Source organism: Carlito syrichta, unplaced genomic scaffold, assembly GCF_000164805.1.
Source record: "Carlito syrichta isolate Samal-C Ts95f unplaced genomic scaffold, Tarsius_syrichta-2.0.1 Scaffold316427, whole genome shotgun sequence".
In the NCBI taxonomy this organism is placed as follows: Eukaryota; Metazoa; Chordata; class Mammalia; order Primates; family Tarsiidae; genus Carlito; species Carlito syrichta.
The window spans coordinates 240015-261021 of record NW_007260523.1 but is presented as its reverse complement, the minus strand read 5'-3'; the positions used below and the strand labels follow the sequence as shown (position 1 = coordinate 261021).

The 21007-nt window shown below is 39.8% G+C and overlaps 1 protein-coding gene across 1 annotated transcript in view; it reads right to left on the bottom strand.

The window, feature by feature from the left end:
* Window positions 1-21007, bottom strand: part of RGSL1 (regulator of G protein signaling like 1) — a 100651-nt gene that overhangs the window by 69088 nt on the left and 10556 nt on the right. The window contains exons 5-6 of the mRNA XM_008074404.2: window positions 18064-18225; window positions 15747-16711 (exon numbers count right to left, since the gene is read on the bottom strand). Of these exons, the coding sequence (XP_008072595.1) occupies window positions 15747-16711; window positions 18064-18225 (1127 nt within the window). The remainder of the gene's footprint in view (window positions 1-15746; window positions 16712-18063; window positions 18226-21007) is intronic.

The following is a 21007-nucleotide window of genomic DNA, read 5'->3' as shown; positions in this document are numbered from 1 at the left end:
GACCATATGTCCATACACTAAGTCACAAATCAAATCTCAACACATTTTTAAAAATTGAAATCATAACATGTATAATTTCCGACCACAATGAAATAAAATAAGGAATCAACAAGAGGAACTTTTGAAACAGGACAAGAAAATTAAATAACAGGACACTCAGGAAGATGGTGACCGGAAAAGCCAAACTGAGATGATCTCCACAAAAGATGGCTCCTGAAGGCAGTTCCATGTGCCCCTGCAACTGCCACCTACACGGCGGGGGGGTGGGGGGGTGGCTGCTATAGCCAGTCCCAAGCAGCAAACAGCCTCTGTTGCACTACAGCCTCCGCAGGGGATTACTGCTGTTTGATGAACAGCTGCTGATGCTGCAGCTCTTGGCTATGGCCCTGGGGATTCCTGGCTCCCTCCTCCATCTCAAGCTGCCAGAAGCACACCAAATGCAGCGCCAAGCTATATCGCTGTTTCCCAGTCCTGATGCCCGACACACACCATCATTGCCCGTCATAGTGGATCATCTACAGACCCAGACAAGTGGAGAGAAAGGACAAGTGGAGAGAAAGGATTGGCGAAAGAGGAGCCACCCACCGCAGCCATTTTCCAGGCAGAGATTCGCATTGCCCCGCCCATCTCTGAGCAGCCTCCACCTTGTTCTCTAGGGTAACCCCGCCAAAACAGGAGACAGAAGCCCCTCCCCTATGATGAATCAGACACAGACCACTCAGTTCTGTGTGGCAGACCTGTCAGGCAGCAAGCCAAGGGAACTAACCCAAGCTATGAGTAACCCTATCTGCCTACAATGAGAGCAAAGGGGAGGGGCTAGAGATCAGAGCTGAAGAGACTTTAGACACTCAGGAAAGATTCCAGAGCTAGTCTGGTTGCTTATTTTGATTTTTTGATTTTATTGTTTTGACTGTTTGTTTTGTTCACTTTTGTTTGCTTTTTTATTTAGACTACCTGTTTGTATTGGGGGAAAACACATCAAAAGGCATGATTTTATTGGACTATCTGTGTGTGATTACCAGTATACTTTAGGAAATTTTGTTTGTTTGTTTATTACTCTTTTCTGGCCTTGTTTCTCTTTTCATTCATTAGTTGGTATGTATGTCTGTTTTCCCTCTTACTCTTCTCTCTCTCCACCTACCTCTTGACCCCCCACTTCTTCCATTATTTTCCTTTTTCTTACCTCCTTTTGTTCCAGGGAGCAAACCTAAACCCCATTGCATGGACAGATTGTAAGCCAGTGGGAAGTGGGTTCCAGTGTGCCCATACACCTGTTATTGGATACTGGGATCTGAGGACAGATTCTGAATCACAGCTTACCCCTCAATTAAATCTCAAAACTGCAAAAAGTACAGCCCCCAACCCACAGTCCAGCCTCAAAGGTGAACAAAGCCAGAGGACCCTCATAAGGAAGAACAGGAGATTGAACAAAAAGAAGTAGAAGCAACCCTACCTTCACTGAAAAACAGAATTAAAGAAGGGGAGGGAAAGGGGGAAAGAAAAATCTACACAAATGAAGAAAAACCAAGAAGAATATGGGTCTCTCACAGACCCCTGGGAGGTAAGACACTGAGAAAATTGCTTCAGAACACAAACAATGAAGAGCCCCCAGAATGACAGTTCTCAAACTACAAACCCAGATATCAAGACATTAATGGAGAGAATAAAAAGAATTGAGGAAAGACAAGAGGAAACTAGGAAGGAGTTGATAACTGAGATAACAGTAGTAAAGAATACTGTGAATGAAATAAATAATAAACTGATAAGCATGGAAAGCAGAATTAGCCAAGCAGAAGAAAGAATCTCAGAGCTTGAGGACCAAAATATAGAACTAACCCAAAATGTCAAAAACATAGAAAAGAAGCTTAAAAAGACAGAACAAAACTTTCAAGAGATGAGCAACTACTTCAAGACACCGAACCTAAGAGTAATTGGACTTCCTGAGGCAGAAAGAGAGGCAGAGACCACTCTGGAACAAACATTCCATTAAATTGTTCAAGAAAACTTCCCTCATCTCATCAGTGATGCGAAAATTCAAGCACAAGAGATTCAGAGAGCCCCTGCAAGACAATGAATGAGAAGACAAACTCCCAGACACATAATAATTCACCTAAACAAAGTAGATATAAAAGAAAAAATCCTAGAGGCAGCAAGAGAAAAAGCCCAGATCACCTAACATGGAAGACCAATTAGAATAGCAGCAGATTTATCTACAGAAACCCTGCAGGCTAGGAGAGCTTGGAGCCCTATCTTCAAAGTTCTAAAAGATAAACAATTTCAACCAAGAATAACCTATCCAGCCAAGCTAAGCTTCATCAGTGAGGGAAAATTAAAATCTTTCCCAGATATCCAATCCCTAAGAACTTACACTGCCATCAGACTGCCTCTTTAAGAAACAATTAAGAGAGTATTAAACACAGAAGAAAAGGAAAAAAGAACAACAATGTTCTTCACAAGAGTACAGGAAAAAGATTAAAAACACACATGAACCAACCCCAAAACCAAGAGAAAGACAACAAACAGACAGGAACAACAACAACAACAACTCTATAAGAACCTTATGATAGGGATCAACTCTCACATTTCAATAATTTAGCTTGAATGTGAATGGACTAAACGCACCACTGCAAAGACATAGAATGGCAAAATGAATAAAATATCACCAGGCAACAATATGTTGCTTCCAAGAGACTCATCTTACTAGAAAGGACACTCACAGACTCAAAATAAGAGGATGGGAAACAAATTTGCAGGCAGATAGAACACAAAAGAAAGGAGGAGTCACGATCTTAATCTCACTGTCAAAAATTTAAAAAAATACAGAAGGTCACTACATAATGATAAGGTTAAATCCATCAACAAGAAATATCCATCCTAAACATATATGCACCCAACATAGGAGCACCAACTTTCATAAAGCAGCTTCTAGGTAAACTCAAAAAAGATATTGACTCTAACACTATCAGAGCTGGGGACTTTAATACCCCACTTACAATCCTAGACAGATCATCAGGACAAAAAATCAGCAAAGAGATCCAGAACTTCAATGTGACTCTTGATCAGATGAACTTAATTGATACCTACAGAACACTCCACCCAATGACAACAGAATATACATTCTACTCATCACCGCATGGAATGTACTCTAAGATTGACACATACTTGGCCATAAATCAAGCATAAACAAATTTCATAAGATCAAAATTTTGCCATGCACTTTCTCAGACCACAGTGGAATAAAAATAAACATCAACACCAAGAAGGGTCCCTCAAAACCCACAAAGACATGGACACTAGACAGCATGATGCTAAACAACTCATGGGTCAATGATGAAATCAAAACAGAGATTAAAACATACCTGGAAACAAATGAAAATGAAGAAACATCTTACCAAAATCTCTGAGATGTCATGAAAGCTGTAGTAAGAGGGGAATTCATATCTCTACAAATGCACATGAAGAAAATGGAAGGATCACAAATTAACAGCCTAACAAGTCACCTAAGGAAGCTGGAAAAGCAAGGCCACCAAAACCCTAACTTCAGCAGGAGAATACACATCACCAAAATAAAAGTCTAAATTCAGGACATAGAAGACAAAAAGATAATACAAAAAATCAATGAAACAAAAAACTTGTTCTTTAAAAAATAAACAAGATTGATGGTCTCCTAGCTAGCCTTACCAAGAAAAAGAGAGAAAAAGCCCAAAGAAACACAAACACGGAGTCACATCTGACCCTGAAGAAATACAAAAGATCATTAGAGACTACTATGTACACTTGTATGGAAACAAACTTGAAAGCCTTAAGGAAATTGAGGACTTTCTGACATCACACAACCTGCCTAGGTTGAAAGAAGAGGAAATCGAGACCCTAAATAGACCAATAACAATCAAGGAAATTGACTATATAATAAGAAAACTACCTACAAAGAAAAGCTCTGGCCCAGATGGCTTTCCAGCAGAATTCTATAAGGCATTTAAGGAGGAGCTGATACCAATCCTTTTGAAAGTATTCCAGGCAATTGAGAAAGATGGAACTCTCCCCAAATCATTTTATGAAGGTAACATCACATCGATATCCAAGCTAGGTAAAGACTCAACAAAGAGAGAGAACTACAGGTCAATATCTTTGATGAACATAGATGCTAAAATTCTCAACAAGAACCTAGCAAACTGGATTCAACAACACAAGAATCATCCATCATGACCAAGTAGGCTTCATCCCTGGGATGCAAGGCTGGTTCAACATTCATTAAGACCATAAATGTAATTAAATACATCAACAGACATCAAAATAAAAACCACATGCTTATATCATTAGATGCAGAAAAAACTTTTGATAAAATCCAGCACCCATTCTTGATAAAAACCCTCGAACATCTAGAACATATGGAACATACCTCAAAATAGTAAGAGCCATCTATGAGAAACTCACAGCCAGCATACTCCTAAACAGACAAACATACTCCTGAAAAATGGAACAAGACAAGGATGCCCACTCTCACCCCTCCTGTTCAATATAGTATTGGAAGTCCTGGCTAGAGCAATCAGAAAAGAGAAGGCAATCAGGGGTATCCAATAGGAAAATAAGAAGTTAAGTTATCTCTCTTTGCAGACAACATGATTATATACCTTGAAAACCCAAGAGAATCTGTCAAAAACCTCCTTTCTCTGAAAAGGACTTTGGCAAAGTCTCAAGGAATACAATAAATGTGCAAAAGATAATCACATTTCTTTACCCCAATAATAAACAAACAGAAACCCAAATAAAAAGCACAATCCCACCCACAATAGCCACAAAAAAATGAAATACTTTGTCATCTTCCTAACCGGAGACGTGAAAGAACTTTACAATGAAAACTACAAAACACTGCTCAAAGAAATCAAAGATGACACAAACAAGTGGAAAAATATCCTATGCTCATGGATTGGAAGAATCAACATTGTGAAGATGTTCATCTTACCTAAGGCAATCTACAGATTTAATGCAATACCCATCAAATTACCAGCAACATTCTTCTCAGATCTAGAAAAAAACAATACAGGAATTCATATGGAAACACAAATGACCAAGAATAGCCAGAACAATCCTCAGCAAAAAAAACAAAGCAGGAGGTATCACACTACCAGACTTTAGACTTTACCATAAAGCTACAATAATCAAAACAGCCTGTTATTGGTACAAGAACAGGCATATAGATCAATGGAATAGAATTGAGATTCCAGAAGCAAAACCTCAATTTCTCAACCAACTCATCTTTGACAAAGCCTCCACCACTCACAACTAGGGAGTGGAGAACCTATTCAGTAAATGGTGCTGGGAAAACTGGCTGACCACATGCAGGAGATTCAGACAGGACCCCTATCTATCCCCATATTCAAAAATTAACTCTAAATGGATCAGAGACCTAAATGTAAAATCTCAAACCATAAGAACTTTAGAAAATGCAAGACACACCCTTATGGAAGTTGGAACTGGCATCCAATTCCTGAGCAAAACCTGAAATGCACAGGCCATAAGAGAAAAAAGATAGACAAGTGGGACCTCATTAAACTGACAAGCTTCTGCAAAGTCAAAGAAACCATCAAGAGAGCAGGGAGACAACTCACAGACTGGGAAAAAGTGTTTGCCAACTCCACATCTGACAAAGGCCTAACATCAAGGATCTACAAGGAACTCAAATGTGCTGAAAAGAAAAAAATCAAACAACTCCATTACAAAGTGGGCAAAAGATATAAACAGACACTTCTCAAAAGAAGACATACAAGTGGCCAACAAATACATGAAGAAATATTCAACTTCACTAGTCATCAAGGAGATGCAAATTAAAACTACACTGAGATAACACCTAACTCTAGGCAGAATGACCATCAACAATAACTCAAAAAATAACAGATGCTGGAGAGGATGTTGCAAAAAGGGAACACTTCTACACTGTTGATGGGAGTGTAAACTAGTACAGCCTCTGTGGAAATCAGTGTGGCAGTTCCTAAAAACTCTGAAAATCGACCTTCCATATGACCCTGCAATCCCCCTACTAGGAATATACCCTGAAGAACTTAAATCACTCTATAAAAAAGATGCCTGCACACGTATGTTTATCGCGGCATTGTTCACAATAGCAAGATCATGGAACCAACCATGCTGTCCATCAAAAGGGGACTGGATTAAAAAAAAATGTGGTACATATACACAATGGAGTATTATGCAGCCATAAAAAAGAACAAAATCATGAATTTCACAGCAACCTGGTTGGAATTAGAGTTTATGATACTGAGTGATCTCTCACAGAAACAAAGATCTAAGTATCACATGTTCTCACTCATAAGTGGACCTTGAACAACTACCGTAATACTATAAGGATTGACAGTGGCAGGAAACTATGTGGCGGGGGGCAGGGAGAGGAAGGGAGGTGTGATAAACGGTAGTCAATATCTGTCTGGGTAAGGAGGGGCACACCTCATCAACAAGGGTACCTGCACAATGCATATTTGTATACCTAACCCTTAACTGTTTTAACTCTACAATTTTAAAATAAAAAATATATTTAAAAAAAAACTTAAATAATATGTTTCTGAACAACAAATGGGTCAATGAAGAAATTTTAAAAATTGTTAAATGAAATTAGAAGCATAATATACCAAAAACCTATGGAATACAGCAAAAACAATATTAAGAAGGAATTTTATGGCCGGGTGTGGTAGCTCACACCTGTCATTTCAGCACTTTGAGAAGTAGAGGTGAGAGGATTGCTTGAGCCCAGGAGTTCAAGACCAGTGTGGGAAACATAGTGAGATCCCCCATCTCAATATAGTTTTAAAAAATTAGCTGGGCATGGTGGCACACACCTGTAATCCCAGATACTTGGGAGCCCGAGGCAGAAGGATTGTCTGAGCTCAGGAGGTTAAGGCTACAGTATCTGTAAGTGTGCCACTGCACTCCAGCCTGGGCAACAGGATGAGACTCTGTCTCAAAAAAAAAAAAAAAGGAAAATTAGCTGGGCGTGGTAACGCGCGCCTGTAGTTCCAGCTACTTGGAAGGCTGAGGCGGAAGGATCACCGGAACCCAGCAGGTCGAGGCTGCGGTGGCTGGGAGCGGCCACTGCACTCCAGTCTGGGCGACAGTGAGACTCCAACTCAAAAAAAAAAAGGAAATTTGTGCTAATAAAGACCTACCTCAAAAAAAGTCAAAGGATTTCAAATAAACAACAATGAATCTCAAGGAGCCAGAAAAGTAAGAACAAGTCAAACCTAAAATTAGTAGAAGAAAATAATTAAAATTAGAGAATAAACAAAATTAAGACAAAAAAAATTCTAAAAGATCAATGAAACAAACAGCTGGCTCTATAAAAAGCTAAACAAAATTGATAAACCATTTGCTAGACTGAGAAAAAAAGAGAAAAGATTCGAATAAATAAAATCAGAGACGGAAACATTACAACATATACCACAGAAATATAAGGAATTATAAACAAGTATACACCAACAAATTGCAAAACTTCAAAGCAATGGATAAATTCCTAGACACATACAGCCTACCAAGGCTGAACCAAAAAGAAATAGAAAATTGAACAGACCAATTACAAGTAATGAGATCGAATTAGTAAAAAAGTCTTTCATCAAAAAAAAAAAAACAACCCATAAACCCACAACCCGATGGCTTCACTGCTAAATTTTACCAAATGTTTAAACATTTAAAGAAGAATGATTGCTAACTATTTTTAAACTCTTCCAGAATACTGAAGAGAAGATAATTCTTCCCAATTCATTCTAGAGGCATTACCCTCATAGCAAAGCCAGAGAGGGACACAACAAATAAGAAAACTGTGGACCGATATTCCTGATGAAAATAGAAGCAAAAATCCTCAACAAAATACAAGCAAATCAAATCTAGCAACACATTAAAAAGATCATTCATCATGATCAAGTGAAACTTATCCCAGGGATGCACAGATGACTCAACATATGCAAATCAATAAGCATGATACGTCACATCAACTGAATGAAGGACAAAAACCATATGATCACTTCAGTATATGCAGAAAAGGCCTTTGATAAAATTCAATGTCCTATCTTGATTTTAAAAAACTGTCAACAAAATCAGAAAGGAGTGTACTTCAACATAATAAAGACCATATTTTTAAAAAATCCACAGCTAGAATCATATTGAACAAGAAAAAGCTGAAAACTTGTCCTCTAATAACTATAACAAGAAAAGGATGCTACTCTTGCCATTCTTTTTCAATATAATATTGGAAATCCTAGCCAGAGCAATTAGGCAAGAGAAAGAAATAAAAGACCTCCAAATTAGAGAGGAGGAATCCAAAATTTCCCTACTGCAGAAAACATGATATTAAAAAACCCTAAAATCTTCACGAAAAAACTCTTAGAACTGATAAACAAATTCAGTAAAGTTGCAGAATACAAAATCAACATCTCAAAATCAGTAGCATTACTATACAACAAACTAGTAGAAAAATAAATCAAGAAAGAAAATCCACTTATAAAGCTACAAAACAAAAACAAAAACAAAAAACTCTAGGCAAAAATTTAAACAAGGAGGTGAAAGATCTCTTTGAGGAAAACTATAAAAGACTGCTGAAAGAAATTGAAGATACACACACAAATGGAAATACATCCATGTTCATGGATTATATAGTGACAACGAATTATATAGTGACAATGACTGATCTACCAAAAGCAAACTACAGAATCAATGCAATCACTATCAAAATACCAATGACATTCTTCACAGAAATAGAAAAAATTTTTTTTTTTTTTTTGAGTTGGAGTCTCACTCTGTCGCCCAGACTGGAGTGCAGTGGCCGCTCCCGGCCACCGCAGCCTCGACCTGCTGGGCTCTGGCGATCCTGCCGCCTCAGCCTTCTGAGTAGCCGGAATTACAGGCATGCGCTACCACACCCGGCTGAAAAATATTTTCAAATTCATAAGCTCCACTCTCTTAGCAAAAATGTAAGTATACGATATAGAGTTATTAACCATATTCTATATGTTGTACAGTAAATCTCTAGAATTTTTCTCAAAGACTAAAACTTTGATCAACACCTTTCATTTCTCCCTACCTGAAGACCCTGGCAATTATCATTCTATTTTCTGTTTCTATTCGTTTATCTGTTGTAGATTGGACACATAAGGGAGATAATGCAGCATTTGTTTTTCTGTGTCTGACTTACTTTATTTAGCATAATATATTCCAAATCTCATCTATGTTGTTGCAGATGGTAGGATTTCCTTCTTTTTTAAGACTGAATCATACTTCATTATATATGCCATAGTTTCATTACTCATTCATCTGTTCATAGACATTTCAGTAGTTTCCATATCTTGGCTATTATGAATAATATCAGAATAAACATAAGAGTGCAGATATCTTTTCAAGATCCATATTTTAATTCCTTTGGATATTTGCCCAGAAATGGGATTGCTGGATCAAAATCAGAGTTTTTTTTAGGAAACTCTGTACTGTTTTTCATACTGGCTACCCAAATTTACATTCCTACCAATAGTGTGGGTTCCCTTTTCTCCACAACCTTGCCAACCCTAACAAGTATGGAGTGATAGCTCATTGTAGTTTTGATTTGCATTTCCATAATAATTAATGATGCTGAGCACCTTTTCATATACCTGTTAGTTTTGTATAAATCTTCTTTGGAGAAATGTCTATTCAGGTCCTTTGTACATATTTTAATTGTTTTTTTTTTTTTTGCTTGAGTTATTTGAGTTTCATATATATTTTGGATGTTAATTCCTTATCTGATATATTGTTTGCAAATATTTTCTCCTATTTCATAGAAATTGTGTTAATTATTTTCTTTGTTCTGCAAAGGCTTTTTAGTTAGGTGGTCTGAGATCTCTCTTCTTTTGTAATATAGGCATTTATAGTTATAAACATCCGTCTTAGTGCTTTGCTGCATTCCTTAAGTTTTGGTATGTTACATTTTTATTTTCATTTGTTTCTTCTTTTCTTTTTTTTTAAGTTGGAGTCTCACTCTTGTTGCCCAGGCTGGAGTGCAGTGGCACTCACACTCCCGGCCACCCCAGCATCAACCTGTCGGGCTCTTCTGCCTCAGCCTTTCAAGAAGCTGAAACTACAGGTGCTCGCTACCACGCCCAGCTCATTTTTTATTTATTGTAGAGACGAGGTCTCACCAAGTTGCCTGGGTGGGTCTCGAACCCGTGGACTCAGGAAATTCACTCATCTAGACCTCCCAAAGTGCTGGGATTACAGACTGGGCCACTGAGTACAGCCTTCAATTTTAAAAAAAATGTCTTTTGATTTTTTTTCTTTGACCCAGTAGTTGTTTGAGTGTGTTGTTTAATTCTACGTATTTGTCAGTTTTCCCAGTTTCTTTTTATTGATTTCTAGTGTTATTCCATAGTAATTAATCTGAAAAGATACTTAGAATATTTTTCATCCTCTTAAATTTATTAGCATGGTTTTTGTGACCTAACGTGTTTTATCCTGGAGAATGTTCATGTGCACCTGAGAAGAATGAGAATTGTTACTGATGAGTAGAAAGTTTTGTATATGTTTACTTGGTCCAGTTGGTCAATAATGTTGTTCAGTCTGTAAATCCTATCCATTATGAAGAGTGGGATATTGAAGAGCCCTACTTTTATTGTGTTGCTATTTATTTCTTCCTTCAGATATGTCAATGTTTGCTTTATATATTTAGATGACTTGATGTTGGGTGCATATGTAGTTATAAGTGTTATATTTTCCTGTGGAATTTATCCTTTTGTTATTATATAATAATCTTCATTGTTTCTCATGGCAGTTTTTGACTTATAGTCTTTTTTCTCTAATATAAGTATAGCAACCTTCGTCCTTTTGTGTTACCATTTGTGTAAAATATCTTTCTGAAACCCTTCACTTTCAGTCTGTGTTTTCAATCTAACATGAGTCTCTTGTAGGCAATGTATATTTGGGTTTTGTCCTTTTATTCATTTATCTACTCTGTGTCTTTTGATTGGGGAGTTTAGATAATTTATATTTAAAGTAATTATAGATAGGTAAGAACTTAACTATTGCCATGTTGTTCATTGTTTTCTATTTTGTAGTTGTCTTCCTCCTCTCTTTTTTTGTGTGTGATTTGCTTTTTTTGTAGTGATGTACTTTACTTTCTCTTTATCTTTTGGGTATCTACTGTACATTTTTTTGTAGTTGCCGTGAGCCTCAGATCACACATTTTATAGCTATAAGTCTATTGTAAGCTAATAACAACTTAACTTCAAGTGATATAAAAATTATACACTTTATTCCCTCAGTAGTTTATGTAATTGATGTCAGATTTTTTTTCTATATTGTGTCTCCATATACTAACTTCTGTGGTTATAATTATTCTTACCATTTTGTCTTACTCTATATAGTGGTATTAAAAGTGATTTACATGTCTTCATTACAATATTCTGTGTTTGTCCTTATATTTACTTTTTAGCAGTGAGATTTTTACTTCCATATGCATTTGTGTTGTTATTTAGCATCTTTTCATTTCATTTCTTTTTTTTTTTTTTTTTGAGTCAGAGTCTCACTCTGTCACCCGGGCTGTAGTGTAGTGGCACACTCATGGCCACTGCAGCCTCAACCTTTTGGGCTCAGGCAATCTTTCTGCCTCGGCCTTCCAAGTAGCTGGAACTACAGGTGCATGCCACCATACCTGCCTAAATTTTTTTCATTTATTGTAGAGATGAGGTCTCGCCAAGTTGACGAATCTCTGGGCTCAGGCAATCCTCTTGCCTCTGCTTCCCAAAGTGCTGGAATTACAGGTGTGAACCATCATGCCTGGTCTCATTTCATTTCTTGAAGAACTCCCTTCAGCACTTCTTGGAAGGCTAGTTTAGTAGTGACAAACTCTTTCATATTTTCTTTCTGTAGTAAAGTTTTTATCCCTACTTCATTCTTAAAGGATAGTTTTTCCAGGTAAAGTATTCTTGTTTGACATTTGTATTTTTCTTTTTTTTCTTTCTTGCGGCACATTGAATATATCATTCCACTCTCTCCTGGACTGCAAGGTTGCTACTGAGACATTCGCTCAAAGTCTTATGGGGGCTCCCTATATATTACAAGCCACTTTTCTATTGCTTCTTTCACCACCGTGTCCAGCGGATTCAACCTATTTGGATATATTTGAGTTTCAGAAATCTAGATGTCCATTTCTGTCCCTAGATTAGAAAGTTTGCAGCCATTATTTTTTAAAATAAGCTTTCTACCCCTTTCTTTCCTCCGCCTCCTCCGACTTTCATCATGTATGTATTGGTTCACTTGATTGTGTATCCCATATATCCTGCAGGCTATCTTCACACTTTCTCGTTGTTTTTATCCCCCTAACCAGATGATTTCAAATGATCTGTCTTTGAGTTCACTGATTCTTTCTTCTGCTTTATCAAGTGAATTTTTTATTTCACTAATTGTATCCATCAGCTTTAGGATTTCTGTTTGGCTCTTTTATCATGGCTTATATTTTTTATTGAACTTCTAATTTTGTCCATTTTTTTCTGATTTAGTTTAGTTGTTTATTTGCAGTCTCTGAGTTTCTTTAAGATGATTTTTAAAAAATTCTTTGTCAAGCAGTTTATAGACCTCCATTTCTTTAGGGTCAGTTACTGAACTTTATTAATTTCCTTTGCTGATATCATGTGTGCCTGGTTCTCTATGACCCTTGTAGATTTGCATTTGTATGTGTATTTGAAGGAGCATTCACCTCTTCCAGTCTTTATGGACTGACTTTGGCACATAAAGGCCTTCACCAATTAACCCTGTGAGAGATCTGAGCTAGTCAGCTGGTGGTGTCTGCAGGCAGTCCTACTGTTGAGTTCCACAGGTAAAGCCATTGAGTTTGTGGGTGGCCAAGGCTGGAGCTGTATCTGTGGGCAGATCTAGAGGTAGAGACTGGTCCATGGGCAGTTAGAGTTACCTCCAGGTCTGCAGACAGTCATGGCTAGAGCTAAATCCACATGTAGACAGGGATAAACCTGGAGCTGCTAGCAGTCTGGGAGCCATGGCTGGGTCTGTGGATGAATGTGGCTCCTCTAGGTCCATAGTTGGATAGGGTGGCCTCAGAATCCATAGTCAGATCTGGGATTGGCAAGTCTGTTACCAGGCATGGGTGGGAGTTGTTTCTGTTGGGTCCCTGAGCAGATGATATTTCCGGTAGGACTGCAGTTGAGCAAGGTGGATCTGGGTCACAGGGCTGCTTTCATGGCTAGTCAGATCCTTGTAGTCAGTGGGCCTATTAATAGGGCTTCATGCAGGGATGGTTTCTGCCAGCACCTTAGGAGGGTGGGCCAGTAGCAGGACTATGGATACATGAGGCCGCAGCTGAGTCCACAGAGGGATGAGGCTAATTCTGGATCTGCAGCCAGGATTATGATCAGTAGGCCTGCTACCGGGGGCATGAGACTACCTTTCTAAAGCAGTTTTCTTTTGTCTTGAGGTCCACTAGGGTGGTGCAACCTCCTACTTGGGCCCTAGATTTCCCCAAGAGGCACATTTTTCTGTAGGTAGTTGCCAAACTGGTGTTCCTGTGGGTGAACAACAGCTGGGGACCTCCTATTCCACCATATTGCTAATATCATGTATATATTTAGAGTGTTTATGTACTTAGTATGTATGTATTTAGATAGTGATAAGTGCTAAGGAGAAAATTAAAATGATGGTATGGTTGAATTTTTATATAAAATGGTCAAGGAATACCTCACTGAGAAGGTGAATTTTGAGTAGAGACCTGAGGGAAAGAGAGATTAAACCATGCAGTCACCTGTATGGTATACAGCACAACACAGCCAAGCTGGCAGTGTGCCTGGTATAGCTGGTGGTGAGCATGGGGTATGGGTGGAATAGTAGAGAGAATTGGAGTACAGATCATATAGGGCTTTGTTAGTTTTACTAGGGACTTTGGATTTTACTAAAAGTAAAATGGCTTTACTGAGGTAGCCATCTGTTTTCAAGGTCTGCATTCATTTCTTTTTACTTATTTTCAGTTAAATTATAAAATGTTTTTGCAGAATCACTATGATCAGTGTGGAAATGAGGGAACTGCTGAGGGGGAAGGGTAGATGCAGAGGCATCAGTTAGGAGGCCATTGCAATCATACAGGTGAGAGAGGATGGAGATTGGATAAGAGTGATTATAACAAAAGAGGGGAGAAGTGACCATCTCTAGATGGACTTTTAAGGTAGCACAAACAGGATTCACCAGTAGATTGGACATGTGTATAAGACAAAGAGGTGAGTCAAGAGTGATATCAAAATTTTTAGTCTTAGAAAGTATGATAGGTCAGTCTTCTCTATACACAAATACCTTCAATATCTTTGCAGAAGACCAAGATTCAGGCAGTGGGATTTTCTTGGAGAATCTGCTGATCCAGGAAGTACAGTCCCATTCTAAGCCTCTCGCCACAAAAGGCAAAGAGGCTGCTGGGTTTTCATTTATCAAAAGTTGTGCAAAGGAGAGCTTTGGCTGTGAACTCACTAGATGGATCTGGTCTGACGCTACCTAGATGTATACAATCCTGAATAATTATAATATATTGGAAATCATTCTAGATTTAGGGCCAAGAACTCCTGGGATCTGATCTTGAATCATCCACTGGCTAGCTGTGTGCCTGTAGGTTAATTCACTTATTCTCTCTGCGTCTCATTTTCCTCATCTGTACAACCTAACCAACAATACTACTCTATTTGCCCCTTGGAAGTGCTAAGAGGCATAAAGGAGACAAGGTATGTGGGTGTGCTTTATAAGGTAGATACATTATAATGCATTAAATAACTTGCTGTTTATAACCATTTGCTCCTCTAGATTTATTCTCTACACTTCCTCATTCTGTGCCCTGGAAGATTAACTTGAATGGAACACATCAACAGGCTCCCTCATCCTCTGATTGTGTTCATCAGAGGTGTCCTAGCAGGGAGTGGGAAAGCAGGAGGAGAGTGAGTTAGGGCACCTGTTTCCCCAATCCCTTCAGGCTAGATCACCATGAACTGGTTACATCCTTCAACTGATGATTACAGCTTCTGTCAATTAAATATTCCACTCCATACAGATCTTTCTCTCCTGGTTCTAGTAACTGCTTCCTGTCCTCAATTCATCACACTTAGGAGGAATGACAAAAGTGTCCTACCCTTACTACTAGCCTTGTGGTCTCCTTACTGCCCTATCCATTTCTTTGTAAGCAGTCTCTATCATTTGATTCTCATCTTTTACCCATCTTAACTTTGCCATTTTGTTTGTTTGTTTGTTTGTTTGTTTGTTTTGCTAAGCACTTAGTGATACTATAGTCATGCTATGAACTTCACTTCCTGTGAGTCTTCAGGATGTTCCCTAGCTTTTATCTAGTGTTTTGGGATAAGAATAAACCATTTCCAACTGGTTATTTTCTTGATGGCTAATCTAGTAAAGGGAGACCTTTTTTTCAATATATAATATGTATAACAGAATTCTTAAAACTTGTCTCACAGAACACTCTTAGGTTCATGGTTTTGGGACACTGCCTATAATAAGGAAGTGGAGAAGAAATGGATATTGATCACTTTCCACCTCCATTTTACTTCATAACTTTGACTGGTTTGGGGAAGTTGCAAAATTTGTGTCTGAAGAGATAAACCAACTCTTCAATACGTGAAGACGAATGTGGGTAATTATATCAATAATTTAGCCAGTATAGATGACCAGACAAGACTTTTGGTCAGTGTTGACCTAATCTTGCCAGATACTAACCCATTTCTTACCTTGCAGATCTCCTTCTGGGCTTTAGGAATCCAGGGGTTCATATCCCCAGACGGCAACTGTTTCTTCAGGCCCTGAATGGTCTGGGATTTGAGTGGTAAGCGTGGACCAATCTGCTCATTTAGGTAGAGCTCACAGATTCTGTCTCCCAGCAAGTGATAAAAGATGGCATTACCATTCTTCCTGTTATCCATTAGGACACAAAGGAAATGGTGAAGGTCCTGCCAGAGGTCCAGAAGCTGGGTCTCTATTTTCAGATTCAGCTTCTTCAGGTGGTCCCGGAAAGGATTTCCTGCACAGGCATCAGCACACAAGGCCCAGTGGGTATACCCCAAGGAGAGGCATTGCTTGTTGGACCTCTTGATTGTTATTTGGGAGGAGTGTTTGATGATGGGGGTGATGGTCCTCAGGTGGGCAGAGAACGTCGTTTCAAAGAGGCCCTCCATATGAAGGGGGCTCTTGGCTTTCTTCTTCATGCTGGATTTCCTGGCACATTGAATCTCCTTTTCCAGAGAACCAGTGATTCTCTCTTTTGAAGAAGCCACTTTCAAGGAAGGCATTTGTCTAACCACCTCCTCCTGAGGACACATCTCCTGTGGAGACGGGGGTGTCTCTGGCTTGAGGTCCATTTCCAGAGACCAAGAGCCAGGATCTATCAGTTGCCACATTTTCCTCTTGGTGTTCCTGCTCGAGTATTGCTTCCAAAAGTGGCAGGACTTCCTGATGCTCATGTTCAGAGGGAGCCCTCCTGCATGGGTGAAGCAAACACTGTGTAGACGAGTCTCATATTCCTGCATTAGATTGTGGCACGCTTCTTCCTTGTCCATGGCCATCTTGGCGTGGGTGTAAAAGTTGGGAAGCCAATAGCTCTGGAGTTTGAACAAAGCCACTTTCTGCATGTGGCTCAGGATCTCCCTCCTGGTGGTTGACTGGTTGGGATGCCAGATGGGGAGGTTCAGGAGGGACTCTGGAAATAAGACAGACAGATGAAGGGTAAAAATGATGCAATGATGGCAATGATGATAGTGCTGGGGAGGTTTAACTTTTTTCCAATGTCTTTCTGAACAGTATTTCATTAGTTCCTCATACAATCCTGGAGTGTGGAAAGGTAAAAATACAGTGGACATGATTTTAGGGTTTGCTCAGTGCACAGTGACCCCTTACGCTGCATACCTTCATCTTTCCCCATAAAAATAAGCCATTTTATGGAACTCCTTGAGTTACTTTTTCAGATCATTGAATGTTATTGTAAAGAAAAACAAAAAAGTGTAAGAACAAATGATTAAGAACAACATACATGTACATCTGAACAGGATTTCATGGAGTCAGATATGACCAGAGAAAGGGGTTTGGTCTGGATAATTTGAAAGAATCCTTACTAGCTCTGATTTTAATGTTATCAATTCTCAATCACCTAAATGGGTAGAGAGGAGTGTGACTAATCCCAAATAGCAGATCTTCGGGAACACATTTGTATTTGGGCTAGGAATGTCTCCTCATTTAATAAGCAAACAAACAAGGATAAATCTTATGTTCTAGAGAAGACGTCGGCAAATTTTTTTATGTAAAGGGACAAATAGTAAATATTTGGTTTTGTAAACCATATACAATTTCTGTTGTGTAGTTCTCTTCCTTTTTTTTTCCACTTAAAATGTAAAAACAGGTCAGACGTGGTGGCTCACATCTGTAATCCCAGCACTTTGGGAGGCTGAGGCAGGAGAATTGCTTGAGCCCAGGAGCTCAAAACCACTTCAGCAGCACAGTGAGACCTCATTTCTACAGTAAATAAAAAAAATTAGCTGGGTATGGTGGCACACGCCTATAGTCCCAGCTACTTGGGAGGCTGATGTGGGACAATTGCTTGAGCCGAGATCATGTCACTTCACCCCATCCTGGACAACAGAGTGAGAACTCACTTCAAGAAAAAAAAAAAGGAAAAACAGTCTTAGCTTACAGGTCACATCTACCACATTTGGCCAAGGGACTATAGTTTGTTCTAGAGAATCTCAATTAAATAAATAAAATGACAGAACGACAGGCTCAGAAGATACAGGAGCTTTTCAATTATCCTAGCCCAATTCTTCTTCCCTCCCTCCAGTCAACCTTCACTGGCAGGTAAAGTCTCAGCTCGAGGACAACTGGTCTCTTTTAATTCATCCCTGGTTAAGGGTTAGGGTTTCCACTGGCATTCCTGATACATAGAAGATGGGGAGGGTGGCAGTTTGCAAAGCAAGAGACTGAGGGTTATTAGATGCTGGATTGACTTTTTTGTTACATTCTCCCAAAGGCTTCACTTCCACTATGCTTTATAATTCTTACTGATATTCATGTTGCAGAGTGTTACCACCCAGGAACCCTCCTGCAGGTGGGTGGCCTTCAGTACAAGAATGAGGGACAGGTAGTAGTCTCTCACTTCCGGGTCCATCTCATCTATGCTCAGGATCTTCTCAGCAAGGATCCAAAAATCCAACAACTCTTCACCTACAGATCAGACAAGGTAAGCACAGAGCTGCACCCTCATCATGCTCCTTTGGTGGTTGCAGCTGGGTGAGTCAACTGACATCGCCCACCAGCCTGTTTTACTGCATCAAACATCACCATTAGTCACTTCTTTAAGGCATTTTCCAGAAGAGTTCTCATGCAGAAGGATGGGAAGTGTGGGGAGAAGGTACTGAATGCATAGGAATCCTTTGTGACTTCTCTGTTACTCTTGTCGCTTTAGGAAAACTGAAAGACTCTGAGGATGGATCATGAGACATTTGAATTTTGTCCAAAACATGAATATCGAGGGGAAAGAACACTTCCCAGATCATGGACCTAGAGCATCCAGCAGAAGGACAGCTGGGCCAAAGGCACCCAACACTACATTCCCTTATTTACAACTTTATCAGGGCTAAACTCTTGAGTGGCAAAGTAAAAGATGGTTTGTGCCTACTGCTCCCTGGAGACCCAGGATTTCACAGTTAAAACTAGGGCTTGTCTCTAGATGAAACTTAACAATGCTGAGCTGGAGTGCCAGCCAGTGTCACCTGTTAGCCTCCCAGCACCCAGTAGCAAGTAGACTCAATAGAACAGGAAGCAGTGCTTCCCAACACGGGATTTATTTACTTGTTCCTTGCCTGTTTCCTCACCATAGTGGCAGCTTTATGAAGCAGGAACCTATGGCTCTTGTTCCTCTTCATTCCTCTTCCTACCAGTACAGTGACTGCCTCACAGTGGTACTCAATAAATAGTGTTAAATAAATTAATGAACACACGAATGAGTGAAAGGGACTCTTGTTACTTTTACCTTGACCTACAGTATGGACCTTAGTTTTCAAAGATTTCTATCCAAATTGCGTGCTTAAATCTGTGTATATTCACTATGAACCCATTTAACTGTCAACAGGGGCCCCAAGACAACCTGTAAACCACTAAGAACTTGCAAAGGTCCCAGGAAAAAGTCCAAGAACCCACCTGCACTGCTCTTGAGGTAGGAACAGAAGCGCCACATCCCTCTGACCCCACCAATGCATTTCTGGAGTAGCCACTGGTCTGCCTTTTTCCATCTCATCATCTTGGCTGCCAGGAAAAGTCCATGGTAAGAGATGGAGAATGAGGTCTTCTCCAGCCCCAGTCTTGCACACAGCCAGACCCCCATTCACTCAGTGTGGTGAGGAAAAATGGGGACCAGTAACATTTTAAAAGGTTCACAATGGTTGTTATGAGCAGGAGAACATGAGTAGAAGCAAGGAGACTAATTAAGAGATGATTTCATTATCTGGGTAAGAAATAATAGTGGCTTAAATCAGATGGTGGTTATAAAGGTGGTGAGATTTGTTTGATTCTGTATATACTTTTTTGTTGAGTCAAGGTCTCTTTCTGTCACCCAGGCTGGAGTGCAGTGGCATGATCACGGCTCATCACAGCCTCAAACTCCTAGACTCAAGCAATCCTCCCACATCAGCCTCCCAAGTAGCTAAGACTGCAAGCATGTGCCACCATGCCCAGCTGATTGTAGAGACAATGTCTTCCTGTGTTGCCTAGGCTGGCCTCAGACTCCTGGGCTCAAGCAACCTTCCCTCATTGGCCTCCCAAAAGCTGGGTTTACAGGAATGAGCCACTGTACCTGACCTGATTCTAGACATACTTTAGGCAGTTTTATCATGTCCTGTGGCCACCATTAACCCTCTCATTTCTGCCTACAATAAGATAAATAGTCTAGCCCATGTAACTTCTGCATATTGCTCTCAAAAGTATATAGAGTAGCAATTTCTACTTTTTTTTCTTTTTCTTTTTTTTTTTTTTGAGTCAGAGTCTCACTCGGTCGCCCAGACTGGAGTGCGGTGGCCGCTCCCGGCCACCACAGCCTCGCCTGCTGGTCTCTAGCGATCCTTCCGCCTCAGCCTTCCGAGTAGCCAGAATTACAGGCATGCGCTACCACGCCCGGCTGATTTTTTGATTTATTGTAGAGATGAGGTCTCGCTGCCCAGGCGGGTCTCGAACCCGCGGGCTCAGGCAATCCACTCACCTCAGCCTCCCAAAGGCGCGGGATTACAGGCTGAGCCACCGAGCCCGGCTAAATCTAGTACTTTCAATGATCAGCACGGTTGGTTCCATGTTTTTACTAGTGTGAATAGTGCTGCAATAAACATGCGTACTCAAGTATCTTTTTTATAGAATGGTTTGAGAGCAGGGAGACAGACCACAGAATGGAAAAAAAAAATTTGTTAACTGTATATTTGACAAAGGCCAAACATTCGTTAATGAACATTTGGACCCTTATCTTAGCTATTGTGAATAGTGCTGCAATAAACATGAGTGTTCAGATCTTGCTTCAACACACTGATTTCATTTTCTTTGATCATATTTGTACACAGAGAAGAAAAGTTTAAGAAAAGAGGGAATTGGGTGCTTTAGGGAAAAGATGAGGCAAAATAGCATAATTAGCATCAGCTGCGATCTAAAGCAGCTGATTGTAGACTTCTAAGGTCCCAAGATATTAAACCTGGAGGCCATAAGAATGACAGAAAAACAAGAGCACTCATCTGGCAAGCCGTCATGGTGGAGAAGAAAACATAAGCAAGCACACCAGGCTGGTGAGCAAAAAGCCACCAAAAAGGCAACCAAAAGGAGCTCCACAAAGTCCTTAAGGCCATTACAAATGGGTTCCCAGGAAGGTGCAGCTCTGCTGTGGAATCACTAGATTGGACTCCGGTATGTTTTGCATCTTATGAAACCTGACGGTTCCTGGATGGTTTCATCTCTTCCAAGTGGAAGGGGG